Source organism: Condylostylus longicornis, unplaced genomic scaffold (genome assembly GCF_029603195.1).
Source record: "Condylostylus longicornis isolate FDR11 unplaced genomic scaffold, ASM2960319v2 ptg000004l, whole genome shotgun sequence".
NCBI classification, from domain to species: Eukaryota; Metazoa; Arthropoda; class Insecta; order Diptera; family Dolichopodidae; genus Condylostylus; species Condylostylus longicornis.
The window spans coordinates 13,266,537-13,287,798 of record NW_026577973.1 but is presented as its reverse complement, the minus strand read 5'-3'; the positions used below and the strand labels follow the sequence as shown (position 1 = coordinate 13,287,798).

The following is a 21,262-nucleotide window of genomic DNA, read 5'->3' as shown; positions in this document are numbered from 1 at the left end:
ATTGATTTAGAGGACTACTCACTTCTCAACTATGTTGTCAATCCATTTTATTTTCTATTGAAATTTCGTACTTGTCTTTCTTTATTTCTTCTTTATGAAAATTATTTTTATTGAACTATTTTTTTTAATTTTTTTTTATTTAAATCTTATTTACTATTTTGAATAAATTAACCTTATTTTTCTCTTTTCGGATATTATTACACTTTTACATACATTCATACCCGATTCTATTTCACATGTTTTCAATTAAATTTGAAGAAAAAAAAGAAAGAAAGAAAAGTTTAATATTTTTAAAAAAAATTTATTCAAAAGCTACTTAGGTTTTTTTAACAACAAGTTTCGTTCTTTCTTCTTTTTTTCATTATTACTTTTGGTTGACTTCATTTACGTTCATACTTCGGTTTTTTATAATGGCATTTTTTTTTTATTCAATTTTATTTTCTTTTTAATTTTTTTTTAAATAAAGTTCATCAGAATGATACCAAAGTTCATTGTTATAATTTGTGATTTTGCTTTTGTTAAATAAATTTAATTTTTTTTTTCTTCTAAAAAAAATATTTCTCATCAAATTTTTTCTCGTACATTTTTTTTTTTTTCAAATAAGTAATTCTGATTCTTTCTTATTTTACTTTCTTAATTTTAATTTATTAAATATGAATTTAGAGGCGCGCATTTAAGAATACAGAAATCTAAAAATTTTCAGGCAACAGATATGTATTAAGGTTTAGAAATTATGAAAGTGAGCAGAAAATATTGTATTGTCGCGTTCAGTAGTTAATTTTGTTTTTTTTTGTAAGTCCAATTTCTGTAGCAAATGCATTTGTAAAATTTCAATTAAAATTAATTTCTAATAATAAGTCCGAAGCATTGTTGCAAACTGAAGTTCAAAATGTTTAGATTCATAATCGTCTTGATTAAAAAAGCGTGGTAATTAATGAATTGCGTTTCATCTAATCATTTTAATGCATTGGCGCATACCTACAAAAATTGACAAAATTTTATTTAAAATTCCAGAATATGGAATTAAAAATTGTAATCACCAGAATCCACTAAACAATAACTAAAAAGTTCTCGCCCTTATTATTTCTTGTAATTCGTAAAAATTTGAATTTAGATTAGAAATTAGAATTCTTAAAAATCTAATTCTTATTATGTCTAAAGGTAATTGAAAATTTGTAATTACATAATATAAAACAAAATATTAAAAACTTAAGCTAATGGGAGAAAATTTGAAAGAATTAAACTTGATAGGTAAAATTTTGCTATTTTACCTGAATTTAGATTAGAATATCAAAGTATTTGCTACTTCCATTTTTCAAATGAAGCCCTAGTTTACTTCTATAAAATACAACTTAATGTCGGACCAACATTCGACAATGCATACAACGAACAAAAAGCTTTATTGTTTATTTTAAATGAATACTAACAAGCATATTTCCGGGAACTTCTTAAAAAACTTTTAAAATTAAATTAATTTAAGAAGAATTTTACAAAGTATATGCGTGAAAAATTGCCTTTCTTCGTTCCGATTTAGAATAGAATTTGAAGATTTTAAGGAAATTTTGTTTTAATTTAAAAATTAACAAAAACATTCGTAAACTATTTTATGTAGAAATATTTTTAATACTGAGAAAAACTCAAAATGTCTTTTTTCATTGAACCCCACAAACTTTCATCCGTTTGCATTTTTAGACTTTAAAATTTAATTAACAATATTGTTACATCACTGTGTAAAACAATTACACCCACAATTCTTACCATGTAGGGAAGAATAGAATTTGACATTTTATCAAAAACAGAAAAAAAAATTAAAAAATAAGAAAAAAAAAAACAAAAACAATTCTTTTCTTTTTCTTGTGTTCTTTTATTGTTTTCTTTTTATTTTACTTTCTTTTTTTTATCGATAAATATCAAATTCGGGGTTAAACAGCGAACAAAAACAACATTTATTTAAAAAAAAAATTTTTTTTCAATTTTTTTTTTATCGGATTTATCGGGTTGAATAAAGGAGATTGACAGATTAAAGCTTTGGGGAATTGGGAATCTGAAAACAAAAAGAAAATAATAAAAAAAAAAATAATTTTTTTTTCTATTTTTTTTTTTTTTTATAAATTTTTATTAATGAAATTTAATGTAAATTCCAAAGAAAATGGAATGAACTTAAAGAAAAAGAAAAAAAATCAAATAAAAATTTTTGAATATTGTTTTAATAATTTGGAAAAAAAAATTATTTCAGGGTCAAAATTAAAGATTAAATTTTCTAAATAAGAAAGTTTTCTTTTATATTTTGTGTACTGCAAGTAATACGTGTCGTTTAGAAGTGCGAATTTTGGGGACTAATTTAACTGACATTTCTAGTAAGAGTTACGGTCACGAAATTTAAGAACTTTTAGACAACGTATAATTATTTTATGGAATTTTCATTAAATGTGCAATTTAATCATTCTTATTTCAAACTTTCTAAACTCCGTTCCTAAATTAAAAGGAAATGCATTTGAGAAATAATAGGACAATAGGCATTTTTCATTTTTATATTTCTTCTTCATCCCGCTTAATAATGACACATTTTTACCCGAGTTCAAGAGCTTGCAATTCATTAAATGGCAAAAACAAACTATTAGATTCTTAGATCAACCTACAAAAATTTTTTATTCAAAGAAGAAGATAGTTAACTCATAACTGCAAAAGTACAAATTTAAATTTCTGTGTAAGGGAAACGAAATGTAGTGAAAAAAAAAAATAAATGAAAGAAGAGAACGGTCTGATGTGGAAACAAGTAACTGTATTCCTTACAAAATATCAGCCTGAATGTTGAAATCAGATTATATAGTAAGAAAACTCAAACGCTGCCAAACTAGTTAGTTTTTTCATTTATACCCTTAAAATAATTTTTTCTATATTATCAATATTAAATCCAGAAATTCAGTAATTGAATATCAGTGACGACAATTTTTTTAACATAATGTTGAAGATAATAGGTCATTTTAATAGTACAGCATTTCGATTTTTCGATAAATACAAAGTGAAAACTGTTCTAACTAAAAGTTTCTTCTCATAAGCAAATGCTGCAAATTAAATTTATTTGTAAACATTGCCAAGTTTTTAGCAATATTAGCGAATTTGTTATTAGTAGCGCAGTTAAAATTGTCAAAAATTTATTTCATATCTATCATGGCAGTAAATTTCGTTTATTAAAATCTCTAATATTTTCTTCAATATGACGTATTTAATTGTAATGCAAAATGAAACGAAAATTAAAAAAATATATGTATATATAAAAAAAATTATGTGCATAAATAATTTAATTACATGCTTAGTATATTAGTGAAATCGATTAATAACTACCTATTCTAATAATATTTTACAAATAATTGACTATTAATAATTACACTATATACATAGATATACGTACTACAATAACTATTTCATTATTTCCTGAAAAATTTACAACATTTTAAGCTCTGACAATTTATAAGAATATTAAACAATTATTAATCATTCAGAAATAAAAATGTTCTTTGAAACAATTTGTTTACCCTACAATGAAACTTTGAGTACGCTAACAAAATCACGTAAAATCTAATAAGATTTCTCAAGCTGAAAAAAAAATATATTCAACACCTTAATTACACAATTATTATAAACACAAATTTACATGTTGTATTTAACGGGAGAATCTCGTTTGATAACATTTTGTGACACATTGAATTTTCAAAAACCGGAAATTACACAATATTATTCATTATTGCCAGCTAAAATGTACTCATAATTGTGCAATTAGTAGTATCTATGCACGTGAAATATGTTTGTACATATGTATATACATAGGGTGACATAGTTTTTCAAGAAATTATTTTGTACAATTTTCATTTCATTAGTTTTCGTAAATTTCTAAATTTTTTAAATGTTTCTTAAATTACAATATTATTGCTAAAATTTTAGGTTTGGGGTTGTTTAAATAACATTCATGTTTGTTTGTTGGCGAACTTAATATAAATGTTTACATATTATCTAGATGAATACATAAGCATACATACATATACATACATGAGCTTCTTAAATAAGAGAACGGTAGGGGGTATGTTATAGGGCAAGAGGGTAAATCTGAAGTTTCACAATTCAACAAAATATAAAGCAATCAACTAATATTTGATTTTTTTTTTATGGTGATTCATAGTTAGTTTTTTTTTTTTTTTGTATAAAAAATTTTTTCATCATAGATCTTGTTGTTTCATGTCGATGTTATTTGTGCTTTTCCTTTTTATACCCTGCACTTCGTGAAGGGTATATTAACTTTGGTATGGAGTTTGTAACTACTTGAAGGAGTCATCTGCGGTATGGACATATATATATATTCTTGCTCAGCGTAAAATTCTGCGTCGATTTAGACATGTCCGTCCGTCCGTCCGTCCGTCCGTCCGTCCGTCCGTCCGTCCGTCCGTCCGTCCGTCCGTCCGTCCGTCCGTCCGATCGCACGATAACTCAAAAACGAATAATGCAATCGACACCAAACTTTCACAAGTTTTTTCTTTTGTGCCAAGGACGAACCCTATTGTTATTGGACTAAGTCGGACAACGGGTTCGGGTAGCTGCCATACAACTCCAAGAGTTTATTTTAAATATTTCAAAAACTAATAAAGCTATAAATATAAAATTTTGTATACATGTGTCCAATTACATTCTACATATGCTCTAAAAATTATAATGGGATAGCTGCACTGGTTCGGGTGGCTGCCATACAACTCCAACAGCAAATTTTTTATATTCGGAAATATAATAAAGTCAGATTCATGAAACTTGGCAGTCATGTGTCCAATTATAGATCAAATATATTTCTGAAGTTTTAGAGGAATCGCTTGACAGGTTCGGGTACCTGCCATACAACTCCAGAAGCTAATTTTAAATATTTGGAAAAATAATAAAGTCAGATTCATGAAACTTGGCAGTCATGTGTCCAATTATGGCTCAAATATATTTCTGAAGTTTTGGTGGAATTGCTCGACAGGTTCGATTAGCTCCCATACAAGTCTAAAAGCTTATTTTAAATATTTGGAAAAATAATGAAGTCAAATTCATTAGACTTGGCAGTCGTGTGTCCAATTATAGGTCACACATATTTCTAAAGTTTTGGTGCGATTGCTTGACAGGTTCGGGTACTTGCCATACAACTCCAAAAGCTTATTCTTAATATTTGGAAAAATAATAAAGTCAGATTCATGAAACTTGGCAGTTGTGTGTCCGATTATAGATCAGATATATTTGTGAAGTTTTAGTAGAATTGCTTGACAGGTTCAGGTACTTACCATACAACTCCAAAAGTTAATTTTAAATATTTGGAAAAATTATAAGGTCAGATTCATGAAACTGGGCAGTCGGATGTCCAATTATAGGTCAGACACGTCCGAGAAGTTTCTATAGAATGATTTCAGAGGTTCAAGTAATTGCTACACAATAACGAAAAGTGCAGGGTATAATTCAATCGGTTTATACCGACTGAAACGTTTTTACTTGTTTTTTTTTTAAAAAGCTTTCACCATTTTTGTAAATCAATAAGTGCTTATAAAGTTGAAATAAATATAAATTTGAATTTAGGGTTACCAGGCATACTGTTTTTTTCGGAATTGTAATCAAATTTTAAGTTTACGGGATTTTTGTTTTCAAATTTTCTTGCAAAATAGTAGTAATGACGACAATTATTTCAAAATATGGTACTTAAGAATATCTGAAATAGGATAGGTACTTGTGTTTTTATTGTATATGTACATATGTATATTTATAATTTTTATAATTTTTGATCAATAATATTTTGAATTTGTTATAAGCAAGAGGGGGTAGCTAAATGAAGAAAACCCTAAATATGAGAATAATTTTTTTACTGTAACGAGCTCTTTTCTATAGGAGCGTTGCAAGTATGATTGAATTTAACAAAGTTGACAAATAATTTGCTTATTAATTGAAAATATAAGAAATATATTCCAAATTTTTATTATTATTTAAGTAATTATTATTAAATAATAAATAATTTTATAATTATTAAATTTGTTATTCATAAACCGTTCCCAATTCTAGTTTTTTATTTAGTATCACCCCTCATATTATTGATGAGCTTCTGTATTAAAATAGCTACTGAATTTCATTATTATTCTATTTTTATTTTTCTTGTTTTTTAATAAAAATTTTATTATGATATTTTTTGAATACAATGTGCTTACATTGTTTAGAACAAATACGTACAAAAAAATAAAATAAAAACAATAATAAAAAAATATCGTGTATTCGCGCTTAAATTAATAAAAATGAATAAAATTTAATTAAGAAAAAATAAAAGAGGGATAGTTAAACCTATTGTCATTATAAAAATTGTCAGTCGAAAAATAAAAATTCTTAATTCGGATAAAAATGCTTTCATTTAAAAAAAAAACTCTTTTAGCACTTACGAATTAATTGAAATTCAAAAAAAGTAAAGAAAAATTTAACAATGTACAAAGTAGTAATAAAATTTTGTAAGTATGTTAGTACATATGTAAGTAAATTTTTACAGAAAAGCAAAGTTAAAACTTTTTATCACCTTTTTAGAACTTCTCCGCAATTATTTGTTTCCCCATGTATATGTACATACATCTTACATTAATTTTAAATTTAAATTATTTTCATATTAGATGTGTGAATATGTGTGATAAGTGTAGAATATAAGAATGTAGATATGTGTGTGTAGATAAGTGTATGTGTGTATGTATTTGCAAAATTTTTGTAAACAAAAAAAATTGTTTTTTGTTTCCTTTTATATTAGGGAACACCCAGTTATCACCATATGTTAATCTTTACTGAAAAAACTTTAACAGGCCAGGCTATAAATTAAAAAATATGTATATTTGTGTATAACATTTTCTAAATTGAATTTAAGTATAATATGTTTTTGAAAATTATTAACCCTTTAAAAACCAATTTTAATTTAAAGGGAATTTTTTTCTTGAAAAGAAATTGACTGAAATCTGAAAAATTTTAATAGAAAATTCAAACGATTTACGGCTCAAGCAGACATTTAATTTTTACTTTTGCAATTGCTACTTCATTGTAAAGTCGTTGCGTGCTTATCTTAGCAACTAAATTATTGTGTGAATTCAAATCGAACGCGTTTACTATATTTACAATCAGTTTGTAAAAAATTACATACTGTTTGATTGGTTAATTGCATGTGATCATACAGTTGCATGTGTGCGGAATTGAATATAAACCTATAGAATACAAATAAGCAACAATTGCAAAACTAAATATTACATGTCTGTCTGTCTCAGCTCTTAAGCAATAAATTTTAATTTGAATATAAAATCAAATTTTAAGAATTTAACACTCAATTACCAAAAGTGGTATTGCACAATTCTTAGATTTTTAACTTCGAATTTCATATCGAATGAATTACAATTCTTTTCCCGTACCGTTTTCAAATTTACGTCGATATTTTTTATAATTTACGACCGTAATATTTTTTATAAGGCCACAAAAATACTAAAAGTTTCGGAAGCCCTGTATGTAGTTAATAATAATTTTATTAAATAGAAAAAAATAAACACACACACCCATATTCAATTTATATGAATATATGAATGTATTTAAATAAAATTTATTGTAATGAATGACGGACTCTTATGATATTTTTTTTTTTATATTTATTTTATTTTTATTCGTTTGTTTTGTAGTTCGTTCTTTTTTTATTTTCTTTTTTTGAAAATTAAATTGACCTTGAAGTTTACGAAAAATACGAAGAAGAAAATAAAAAAAATAGAAGTAAATAAAAATTTGTAAATATTCGCAAAAATAATTTTTTCTTTTCTTTTTTTTTAATTTTGAATACAAAGTATTTTCGATAAGTTTGCCAAAAATATTATTTGGGAAAAACTTGTATAAATCAGAAAAAAACAAGGAAAAAAAGTGGGAACAGTACCAAGCATGTGTGTATGTAGTTACAGGTAATACAAGAAATTATCTTTTGGAAATTAATAGATATGCCAAACTTTTAAGAAAGACCAGGCTATTTTAAAGCATAAAATTTTGATATAAAATTGCTTTATTCCAAAGATTCACCTTTTTTTTTGAACAAAATTATAATACCTAGAATTTTATTTTAAAGTATGACATTTTCTCAGCCAGAATAAAGTAATATTTTTTCTATACAATTACTTAAGAAGGATTCTAATTAGCTACATATAAGTTCTATTTTAAGATTTTCGTAGAAATTATGGATATTTGATATTTATTTAATAAACTTTATGTAGATGTTGTTTTCAGTTTGTATTTCTGTTTCTGTAGTATTCAATTATTTTTCGGAAATTATTGCAATCATAATTATAATTGAATTGCAATTAATTAAAGTTGAAAAGGTGATAATCATAAAATAAGAATAAAATTTTTGGGAAACATAAAACAATACTATGATTAGGGATTTTGTCAAAATTTTAAGTGAAGGATTGTGGAATGAAAATTTCGTGACAAGTTAGTTGAATGTGAAAACAAAATACGTATATTTTGATTACACAAGTCATTTTGTAGATTATGTCTTCAAGTATCAACAAATTAGATATGGTGAATGAGATCATTTGTGAATCATGATTTGAAATGTTAGTGAATTCGTTAAGCTCACTCGAATCACTGGCATTTGCAAAAATGATGCGGTCGTTAACTAAGTGTAAATTTCTCAAAGGCTTCATGCTATGCTATTTTTGAGGTTTCGATTTTAATTTCAAAATTTACTTTTTACAAGATTTTCGCATTCATAAATTTCAATTTCAAAATAAAAAAGTTACACATGGTAACCCACCAATAATTTTTGTGTCAAACATGATTGTTATAACCACTAGAATTTGCCTAGCTCATGAAATTCCAATAAAGCTGAAAACACTATTTAAGTCTTATTTAATGGGGAAGGAAACAAAGCCTATTTTAAAAAGCATGGGTTTATTTCTCGAAATTTTTCAAATATTTGCCAAACTCCCTTCGTTTCCTAATACTTAAATTCTTTTTTTGTTTATTTCTTAAAAGTAAAATGAATTAAAATTGTGATTTTTTTTTTAAAGATTCTAGGCTCTTCTGTTTCTGTTTTTTATTTTTCAAATAGATATTTAAAATATTTTTTTTTAGAAATTCGCAAAACAATACCTAATAAAATTTGGAATTTTACATATTGAATTTCTATTACTCGCTTGTTTTTTTGTTTTTTTTTAGTAAAGTAACGCGTAGATTAGTCATTTTTTAGTTTCGCTATTTCCATTTAATTTCAAATTATTATGTAATAAATGAAAAAAATAATATTTTATCGTAATTTGGATTTTTTAAACTTATTACTTATTTTATTTTAAGGCAAAGAATTTTATTTTTTTGGAGAATTCGAATAGGAATTCAATACATACTTACATATACATATAATAATATTTACTTTTCACGATTTTGTATTACTTATGTAAAAGTGTTAATGGGAATTTTTTAACTTTAATATAAAAAATATTTAAAAACTTCATTACTTTGTTAAAAAATAATCATTTTTAATAAATTCATTAAAAAAATTATCATTTTAAAGGACGTAATTATTCTTTAATTCAAAGTTCAAAATGTGCCATATGTATGTGTGTAGGTATGAAACAAATTCTGGATGCTATCCGGAGAAAATCACTATCCGGAGTCTAAATACAAAGACATGATTTCATCCATAAACTTTTATGCATTTGAGTTTCATAGATACAATTGAACTTTTTGGTACTTTTTTAATAAGGACTGTTGAAAACGTTCTCTCAAACCCCTTTCATTATAATGCGCTATAAGTAAAAATTATCAATTGATAGGACCGCATTATTGTATTTCCTGACATTTTATTAAATTAAACTATTTATGTAAATTGATATTTTTTAATTATCTTCTTTTAAATTAAATTTTATAAAATCAATTCCATTTAATTAGATCGTTTGTATCTACACGTATTCAAACATTACATATTCACGTATTGAAACATTTTATAAAATATTTGTGTGTATGTAATTATATTTTAATATAAAAATAAATTCAAAATTATATTCAATGCCATTATCATTAAAGTATTTCATTAAGAAAAATTATTATCAGTTCAAACTACAATGCAACAATGTTCGGAAACAAAACTTTAGACTCCAACATTTTCCTACATTCATACATATAAGTACATATTGAACAAAAATTATGGATTATTTATAAACAACTCTCAATTCCTGAAAAATAAATTTCAATTTCATAAATTTGGATTTAATAAAAAAAACCATTTTACCTACGTATAAACTCGAAATTTTTACTGAACCTGAAATTCTCCAACCATTTACTCCTTTAACCTTTCAATAAAAAATCATTTTAATTGTAAACCTCTTCATTATTTTCATTTTAAAAATTATAATATTGTTAAAACGATCTGTGAAATCAAGTTTTAATATTCAATTAAAATTTATTGCATTCAATTGCATATTTTAAATGCACTTTTAAATTTGTAATTGAAGTTAATTGGAAAAACACAAATAAAACAAAAAAAAACAATAATAATAATAAAAAAATATTATATTGCAGCCCACCACCATTCAATGATATTAAATCGAACTCATAAATAAAAATTTCGAAAAAAATAATTAATTAATTAAAAAAAAAATTACAAAAAAAAATCAATGTCGAAAATGAAATTCATCCTGTATGTATGCATGTGTATTGAGATTAGCAATTAAAAAAAATATTCAACTAAAAAAGTAAATATTTTTTTTTTTGTACCATGTAGGGCGGATAAAATTTTGTTTTCCGTTCATTTTTTGAAAATACAATAAAAACCAAAAAAAAAATTGTATTGCAAACAAAATGTTCAAAAGGGCATTAATGACATCATCACTTTTTCATTGTATGAATGATTGCTTGATTGTAAAAAATTTGCTCCCTTAATTTGACATCTGTTTTGCAGTATAAATGATGTTTGGATATTGATAATCAAAAAAATAAGCCAGTCTTAGTTAGAAAGTGTTCTTTTAGTCAAAATAGTTTGTTATAGCAAAACAATAGATTGTAGATTTGTAGATTTGTACAACGGGGGCAACAGTGCACCGCGACCACGTATAAGGATCTATTGAGCGCACTTATCCGAGTACGGGGCATGCCCTACAACACACGCTCGAGAACTACCCTCCTGATGAACTCACGCAACTTGTGAGAACCAGAAGACCGTAACTCCGCCACCGTTAGAGCAAAACCTCCCAGCAATACAATAACCTTGTAGCCTTAGTTTTAAATTTAATTTGTATGCATTTACATTTACGTACAAAATAATTAAGTTGTGTCATTTTCTAAAAGATTTCGGTAGATTTGTTGGTCTCACATAAACTTTTTGTACATATTTGGATATTGTAAATATAAATCTGTAATTGAAAATTTCATTTACAATATTATGTCTTAAAAAATGTTGAAAATCATCGTATTATGGAAAATAAAATAGAATAGTAGAACATAATAGTAACTCTAAATAATAGTATAACTTTGTGATTTTAAAGAAACCTATGCAGTATGCCTCATCAAAATGAAATTCCAAGGAATAACATGAAGTATATTTAATCTCTGTCCAAATTTTTAAATCCTAAGTCTAAAATATTAAGTACATATTATGTAATATTACGTAACATTTTGTTTACACATTTGGAATTTGTGATGTCATTCAACTGGAATCTCTGCTACGCAAGAATGTTTATATATATTATTTAGGTCTCTGCATATTGTACATATGTCTACTTACACATTATATTTATAATATGTAAAAATATAAAACGAATTTAAAATTATCAAATTACATTTTACACTTGGAAACTAATTTACACATACATATATACAATGTTTTAATATTAAAACGTTTTAATTTTTTATCTCTAATTTTTATTATTTCAAAATTTTTTATGTAATTTCATACACAATTCAGAATTTCAATGCTAAAAAGACTGAAAGCTATTTTTAAAAATAAAAAATTTTCTATTACCATCATACAAGTTGTATCATGCAAGTTTGACATGCAAATATCATACAGCACAATTCCGATTGATACATTTGCAATTTCGGTAAATTGTAATTTTTATGTAAGGAGCTTTTTTTAAAAGTTAAATCGAATTAACTTTATTTACTTAAGGTTTTCAAATACATATTTGATTTTGTTTATAAATACTCCCTATTTCGAACATATTTTTCTGAAATATAGAGTGGTTCGAATAATAACCAAAATTCTAATGTGCTTATTTTCAGTCTAAATGGAATTATTTCATTAAATAAAACCATTCGTGTTTTGTATTATAAAAAAGTATTTGAAATCAAACTCAATATAATTATAAAAATATTGCTTAAGAACGCAGGCAGAAATGCAATTTTTAGTTTTTCAATTAATACTTGATTGCAGAATCATGGCACGCACGATAACTAACAAAACTATTGCATGTGTGCTCGCTTGAATATTAACCTATGCATTACAAATAAGCAATCAAACAGTTGCAAAACTAAAAATTGCATATCTCCGTGAGCCCTTAGTTTTATATTTTATTAAATAAGTATATGTTTATACTTAAATTTTAATTCCTTGTTAAATTAAAACTATAAAGCCTACTTAAATTTAGACATAATAATTAATGACAATTGTATAAAATTGGCCCTATAATTTAAAATTAACTTTAAAACAATTAATCTCAAAAATTTAATATTTTATTTTTAATTATTGTTATTATTATAATTATTTTCATTTTACTCACACAAATTTAAAATTTATAGCCATCATTGAAAATTATTTCTTGTTTTTATGGCATTTTTCTTTTTTGAGAAATTGTAGTTTTATACAAATTTTTATGAAGTTCTCGTAAAATTTTTTTTAATAATTACAAAAATTCCAAATACAATAAAAAAAGGACATTTTAATTTTATGTGAACTTGAACCTTTAAAATTTTTTAAAGGTAAAAAAAAGAAGGTATTGACTGACTTAACTACTGTTTTATATTAAGTTTTTTTTTTTGTTATTATGATTAACTCATTAAAAATTAAAAAGCAGACAAAGAGTATGCAAAATATGGAAAATAAAATATTATTTACAATATTTAAAATTTAAAATATTAAAAAAAATTTTATTCTTTTAATAAAAAAATAAATTAAGTTACCAACCAACAATGTCTCAAGGTCATAAAAAATAATAAAAGAATTTTTTATTAAAAATTAAAGAGACTTCGCTTCGAAAATAAGACGCCTTCGAAAGTTTAATAAAGAAAAGTGAAAAATAATATAAAATTTTACATTAAAATTATTAAAAAGAAAATAATAATAATAATAACAACAATAAAAAATACCAAAGGTATCATCTAACACACTAAGTAAATGTCAAATTTTATTTATGCACACAGTACAACTTTACTTTGACTCCATTCGGATTACTTTATTTTCCATTTTCTTGTTTATTTAATCACCACACCAAATACGTTATATATGCATCTACATAATATACAAAGTAAGACTAAGGCATAATTATATTATTTACTTCTATATTTAGGCGTTCTCTTTTGCTTTTACTTTATTTTCTTTATTATTATTAAAATAACGCCTCCCTCTGTAGACAAATCTAATATATCATCTAAAAATGTCAAATAAAATGAAATAAAGTAAAAGCGTAACGTAACAGGAGCTGATGTTACTTTTATATTTAAAATTAAAATATCCTTTCACAAGGTTTAAGAAAATTAATTTTTTTGTGTCTCAAAGAGATTTTTCACGTTTTTTTTTTTTAGTCACTAAAAATAAAAATATGAAATTAAAAGACCTGATAATTCTTTTTAAATTTTTATGTTTTTTCTTACATAAAATTTAATTTTAATATTTAAACGCGTAGAGTATTGTGTTCCATAAATTCTTTTAATATTATCAACACTTACCTAGAATAATATGGAAATATGAAAAAAAAAAAAAATAAAACTTGTGACCATGGGTAGTCATTAATTTTAGATTTCTTTTTTTTTTCTTTTAAAAGAAAACCCTTGGATAGGTCCAGAATTTTGTTATCAAAATGGGTAATTTATTTATTTAACTCCTACTTTTAGTTAATTATTTCGAAAAATAATAAGCATACAAAGAGTAATTTCGAAAATATGATCCCAAAAATTTATATTGTTTTTGATAGCAGAAAATTCCTGTTATGGTTAAAAACGTGCAATACTATGTTATAAATGTGTACAAGTCTTTGATTGAATTTGGAATGCTTGAAAATTAATAGAGAATTTAAATTATAAAAAAATTTGAAAATCTGTTAGAGATTTTTTACGAAATAATATCGGAAACAGATAGTTTGTTCTTAAATAATTCAACGCGCTGTGATGTATTAGAGAAAAATAAAATTGATAATGTTCAATTAAATTTCAAAAAGATGCAAAATGTACTTACGATTTATTTTGAAATTCAATTAAAAAATTCACAAAATTCTCGATGTTTCTTTTATTAATTTCGATTAAACAATAATATTTTCTTTTTTTCTTCTACAATTTTTGTTCTTAAATTAACTTCATAGACGTAATAATTTAACTGCTTTCTAATTCCTTACAAATTAGCAATATAGCAATAATTTATATTTTGAATTTTACTTTGTTTAATTATTTTCATTAAAAAATTGTTCTAGAAAAGTTGCAAGAATAATTTCTTTTTTGTACAAGTTTTGCTTTACTATTAAGTAAAATTTTTTTTTAAATATATAAGGTAATGTACATTGTGTAGATTCCATGGGAATACACAATCATTCGCGGTTTATTGAAGTCTCTCCACCTATAATATCCTCGTCTCCAGTATAAAACTGGAAATATGACCAAGGGAATTAGATAGCAGTTCCTGAAAGTTCAGGAAATTGCGACGCCGGACAGGTAGTACCGGGTAGTCACATAACTTAATGGTAGCCATAAAGAATGATATATTGTATTTAAACAACTTAGTGTTAAATACTTATTAATATAGAGAAAAGATTTATTAGAAAATTAGGGAAATTAAACTTGTTGCATTTGATGAAAATTACTGAGAAGTAATGGTTTCTGATATCATTTAGTCCGACTACATATAATTTTAATTTTTATTTGAAAAAATGAACGTGAAATTCTTAATAGATATTCAATTTTGATTCTTATTTGAAAAGATCAGTTTTGATTCTTATGTAATAAAATATTCATAAAATTTTCAGTGTTCCAATTAAAAATCACATGTAACTACTACAGAATAGTTAAGAAAACAATATACTTACCCTAAAAACAAAGGATCGAAAGTAATAAGTGCCAAACAATCGTTGTTATTTCGCTCATTAGTTGCAACAGTGACTCCATTTTGGGTTACGCCAATGTTGCAACAAATTACCCGTTTATTCTTGTACAATAAAGATTTTTGAGTGAACGTCCTGCCGTCATTATACCACAACTTAACGTTATATAAAAATTTCACGCACCTATTATTGTTTTCGAACGTACCTTAACAAATTTAAGAAAAATATTAAAATTATTTATTCTTCGAAATAAGTAATTAAAACTTTTTTTTTTTATAATTATAGCATACTTACATAACTATTTCGTGTTCCCGAAAAATTTAATTGCTTCTATAATTTTGAAAACTAACCATACCATTTTAGGTGAGACCCTAAAGCGATTTGTCTATAAATTTTGTATATAGGTTAAAAGAACCTTATTATACCCGTACGAACGCATGTTCGAAGGGTATACTAAATTTGCCTTACCGTTTGTAACGCTAAGAAATAACGGTGTTAGATATAAACTCAAGTGTATGTTTTTGATCAGCGTCAAATTCTGAGTTGATTTAGCTTTATCTGTCCGTCCGTCCGTCCGAACGATAACTCAAAAACTAATTGAGCTAAGTTCACCAAGCTTTAACAAATGATTTATTGTAGTAAGTGCCAGAACCCTATTTAAAGTGGACGTGATCGGGGTACCGGTTCGGGTAGCTGCCATACAACTTCAAAATTTATTTGGCTATATCTCAGAAACTATAAGAGTTGTGGTATTGAAATTTCACACAAACGAATATATTAGTAGGGCCAATGTGTCTCATAAAAGTCGTTGAAATTACTTGGCTCCTTCTGGTACCTGCCATACAACTTCCAAAGTTATTTGGCTATATCTCAGAAACTATAAAAGCTGTAATATTGATATTTTGCACAAACGAACATGTTAGTAGGGCCGATGTGCTTGATAAAATTCGCTAAAATTTCTTGGCTCTTTCTGGTAGCTGCCATACAACTTTAATAGTAGTTTGGTACAACCAGTATTTTGAAAAACGCGTAATACTGAAATTTTGCATAAATTAATATGGTAATACGGCAACTTAAAGTCATAGTCTGTCCCAGAGTTAGTTATGGCACATTAGTTATTCGCACATAGGATAACGAATTCGTACGGGTGTCACAGAGTTGACAAGGTCAACTCTATTTTTTTTCTCGTTTTTTAATAATATTTTGATTGCATATCGTGGCAAATTCTATGAAGACATTTTTTAAACGCATTTCAGTTTTATATAAATGTTTTATTCATGCCTAATAAAGACAACAACAAAGCAACACAGCAGACGTCGAAATAACAAAACAAGAAGAAAAATTTTTAATTCTCGCGAACTTTTTTTTTCTTAATTTTAATTAAAATAAGAAAATTTTATTTTTCTTTGTGGAAAGGGAAATTACATTTATTTCAAAGTCAAATTAAAAAAATAAGAAAATGAAATTGAAAATTTTATTTTGTCGTCGTTGATTTCTTTTTTTTTTTTTTGCTCGCATGTGGTGGGTGACTTAAAGACCGAAATATTTTTTTCTTGTATTGCTTTTGTTTTTTATCTACTTTCTTACATAATTACAATAATATGGTAATGTTAATTCGCGAAAATGTGATTTATTTCATAATTTATTTAATCGTTTTTCACAAAAAAAAAAATAAAAATGGAAGATGGGAAAAACCGGTTTTCTTTTCCATTTTGAGTTTTTATTTTCTTAAAACAAAATTATTTTGAACATTAAGAAGATTAAAATATTTTCGGGGCTGTTTTTATTATTATTAAGTTTTTATTTGCATTTTCTTCTTATTTTCGTAAATTTATTAACATAAAATTCACTCTATTTTGACTTTCCGCTTTATTTACACATTAACTTGTATTGTTTGTGAAGGTATTTTTAATTAAAAAAATATGTCTACTTTATAATTAAATGTTATATAATTACAATTCTAAAATATTTTATTTTCATTCATTGCAAATGAAAAACAATTCTTAAAATGTGTTTTGGTTTTTAGAATTTTATTACTATTATAGGGTATGGTGTCCTTTTTATTATAATTATTTGCATACTTATTTTGTTTTCACGGTCAAAATTATGTGTCTGGAAAAAAAAGAAAAATGATGTAAGATTAACACATTACGTGATTAATATGAAAATAAAATTGTCTAAAGATTTTATAAAAATTAAATTAAAGTGAAATTAAAGTAATAAAATTGAGATGATTGAGTTTGTTTACAAAATTAATCAATATGATGAAATTAATGTTAATAATTAAAGTTTAGTAATTTTTTAAATGTCCGCAACTTCAATAATACGCTCAATTGAAAAAATATTTTGTCTCGAACTCTAAAATGTTTTATTTAGAAAGAAATAATAAAATAAGAAATAACTTTCTTTTAACGGAGAAAGAAAGGCGTCTTCGATTTAGGATTTTTGAGTGTGGTATAATGAAGTTTCAAGCATGCTATTGTAAATTTGACTTCTACTTAAATTTGATAAATTCTGTATTAAAATATAGCCAGCGCCGTTCACACGCCATTAAAATTATTTATTAATTTTGTTTGATGTCTATTGTATAACATCTAATTGAAGCTTAACACATCCAATTTTAATTATATTTTCATCAGATCATACAAAATCCATGAAAATTTTTCGAAATTTTTTGGATTGAAAACTACTAATTTTTGATTTTAGGGAATTTCCAAATTTTGGAAATTAATTTGAACTATAAAAAAAATTTATTCAAATTTTTGTTTTATTAATTTAAAATTGATTTTTATTGACTTTATTTACTAATTTACCTGTAAAACATTTATTAATTTATTTTTTTTTATTTGTTTTTTAGGTAAGGAAATATGAAATGTTATTAGCAAATTTTAAACAGTATTGGTAAGAATTATGTTATACATATACAAAGTGTTATAATTTTAAAAATTTATATGCCCAGTACAAAATTATTTACCCTAATATTTATTTATTTTTTTATTTTCAAATAATTTTCTAAAAGAGTCTAAGCTCCCACAGAGTATCTTCTTATTATTTATTTACATCTTATATATTTATTGCAAAAATTTTAATATTAATTAAGATTCTAATAACAAATTCCTAGCGCCAATTGTGAGAGAAAAAAAATAGTTAAAAGTGATGAAATAGAAGAGAAAATAGCAGTGAGCAGAAAAAAAATGAAAGTTATGTAATAGTTTACAAATTATGTTTACTATACTATGTTCAATACTTCTCAAAAAACAATGTTTTCATGATTTTCTTTATACGGAATACGTTATTGTTTTTAAAATTAACCAATTTTAGGGGTTTATTGTACAGCACCTGAATTTAAAATAGGCTGTATACAACCTATATATAACAGTCTTATACAGGTTGTATTTTGTACTTTTTGCAACGTCTCTAGGTTTTTCATAAAAGTATTACCCTATGTTGTTATAGACATGAAATATGAAATAAGGAATAGTAAATTTGTATTTTTTGGGTTTTCTGGCAAAATTTGTATTCTATCGCTAATTTTTCGAAAAATACCGGCAATTCTACTTGTTTTCTAATAACAGCACTTTTTCAATAAGTAGATGCGTTTGATTTTACAAATAATTTTTGTTATCCTTTTTTCTTATTCATTGAATTCGAATTCATATAGATTATTTCGGTTGTCAGCAAATAAATTCTTTTTTTTTTTAATAAAACAGAAGCGATACAAAATAATTGTCTTTTTCGTTTCTATATTTTTTACAAAAAACAAGATTTGCTGAGAAGAACTTTAAAAATTCAAACAATTTCATAAATACTTAAGAATACTTGTATCATACAATAATAGTCTGCAGAATATCCTTAAAATAAAGTAATCTTTTCAAAAAAAAGAAAAAGGATAATAAATATTAAATTGGTAAAATAACTTTTTTTTTCTGTTTCCATTAAATATTGTTATTCATACGATATGAAAAAATGGTGTCATACTACAAATTATCGAAATATTTTTATTCGAATTTTTTTTTTTAAATAACTTAAATTTTAAGAGTCTTTTAGGTTTATTTATTAATTAAGGGACTTGTATTTGTTATAATTCAGCAATATTATAACTTAAATCAATTTTTTAATTGTTTACATATATTTAAAATATATGAACGGTGAATGTCGAGCGGGTGATAGCGGACAATAGATCCTTTACGTAATCACGGTGCACTGTTACTCGGGGTCTATAATCTACAGTCTATATTCAAAAACATGGAAAAAAATTGCATATTTCTTTATGCTTCTTTCTTTATCATGAATATTAATTATCTACTTAAATTCAAAATTGAGTTGGTAACAAACTATAACTAAATAGGTTCGAATTTCATACCCTAATAAACTAGAATGGATAATGTAGAAATCCTGTATGGATTTCAAGTCTGTTGTAAGATCTATTAACATTTATGTCTGTTTTTATATGTATAAATATGTATAGGAAATATTGTTTCGAAACGTTATACCCTTCTCAATAATTCTATTCAATACAAAAGTTGAATAAGAATAAAAAATTAAAATTTTGCAAAAAAAAAATAATATCGAAAATTTCATATCACGTTTCATTTTGTTTGTTCATCGTACAAACGGTCTTCGTCCTCCACTTCCACAAACATAACAATACAGAAAAGTTAAAATTTAAGATAAAATAAAACGTAAGTTAGTTAAGTATAAAAGGATATATTAATAAATATTCAAAAAATATTGTTTTGTTTATTAAAAACTTTTTTCGAACAAAATAAAATAAAAAGAAAAATTATTGAAATTTCCATATAAAAATTATTGCAAAAATTTTATTGAAAGAAAAATCAAACTGATTACGAACAGATCGATTTTAAAAACTTTTCCTTTTAAGAAGAAAATTTTATTTTTTTTTTAAAGCTCATAAATTTTATTGTTTTTAATTTTTCTTCTTCGGTACAGTTAAAGTGGGGTGGAAATTGTTATTTTTTATTTAAGAAGCATTTTTATTTTCATATCTAAAATTTAAGGGCTTTATAATTTGTAAAAAAAAAAATGGAATCGAAAATTGGTTTTTAAAATTTATATTGGAAAATTTTAAAAACCACATTTATTCTTAATTTTTCACCACTTTGCATTTTCGTTTATGGGGCGATTTTAATGGAGAACTTCAATGAAAGTGACGAAATCTTGACAATTACAGAATCCTTTTTTGAACTTTTCAAGGATCATAAACTTAAACACTAACACAGTCTGCTCTTTAAAAACTTTTCCATTTACATTTACACCCATGAAAGGTGTAAGGAAAGTTTTTATAAAATCTTTGTAATAATAAACCTAATTTTCATAAAGCAACTGCAGAAAATCCGTCATTAGCTTATGTAACCTTATAAAATTGACAATTAAAGACATCGAATATTCTGTGTTTTTTATGTAATTTGATTTATTACTTAATGTCATCATTTATTCAAATTTGAGTACAAATGTTGGGAAACATTATTCTCACCTACACTCACTCAATTCTCTTCTGATCGAATGAGTATAAAGATTGAAGTACACAGAATCAAATATGAATTTAATTTGAATCAAAAAAGTTTCGTTTCGTTGTTCGTACCATTATAGGTGAAATATTGGAGCCGAAAAAAATTAATAAGTAATTTGATAAGGAACTTTTTATATGTATTTATAATATTTTTATATTAAAAGATCTAATCAGCTTAAAAAATTTACAAAATTTCATAATATATTTTTTTTTTTCAATTAAACACTCTTGCCTATTTTGACAGAAAATTCTTCATGACTTAAACGTTAACATACTTATATACGCTCATATATGTAAATATTTTGACATATCTGTCAATAACACTCTTACGTTATGTTAAAATCGTGTTCACATAAAATATTTTTTTCTCTTTTTTCTTTTATTTAATATCTTATTGAAAACAAACCTGAGCTCATTGTATTTCATTGAAAAG

At 24.6% G+C, this 21,262-nt stretch overlaps 1 protein-coding gene across 2 annotated transcripts in view; it reads left to right on the top strand.

Moving 5' to 3' along the window:
• Positions 1-21,262, top strand: part of LOC129609479 (headcase protein-like) — an 88,251-nt gene that overhangs the window by 14,264 nt on the left and 52,725 nt on the right. The window contains exon 3 of one of the 2 annotated variants that reach the window (XM_055521407.1): positions 18,157-18,280. The exons of the other annotated variant lie outside the window; for it this stretch is intronic. Coding sequence (XP_055377382.1) covers positions 18,157-18,160 — 4 coding nt within the window. The 3' untranslated portion in view covers positions 18,161-18,280. Of the gene's footprint in view, positions 1-18,156; positions 18,281-21,262 lie in introns of those variants that run through there. 2 annotated transcript variants of the gene reach the window in all.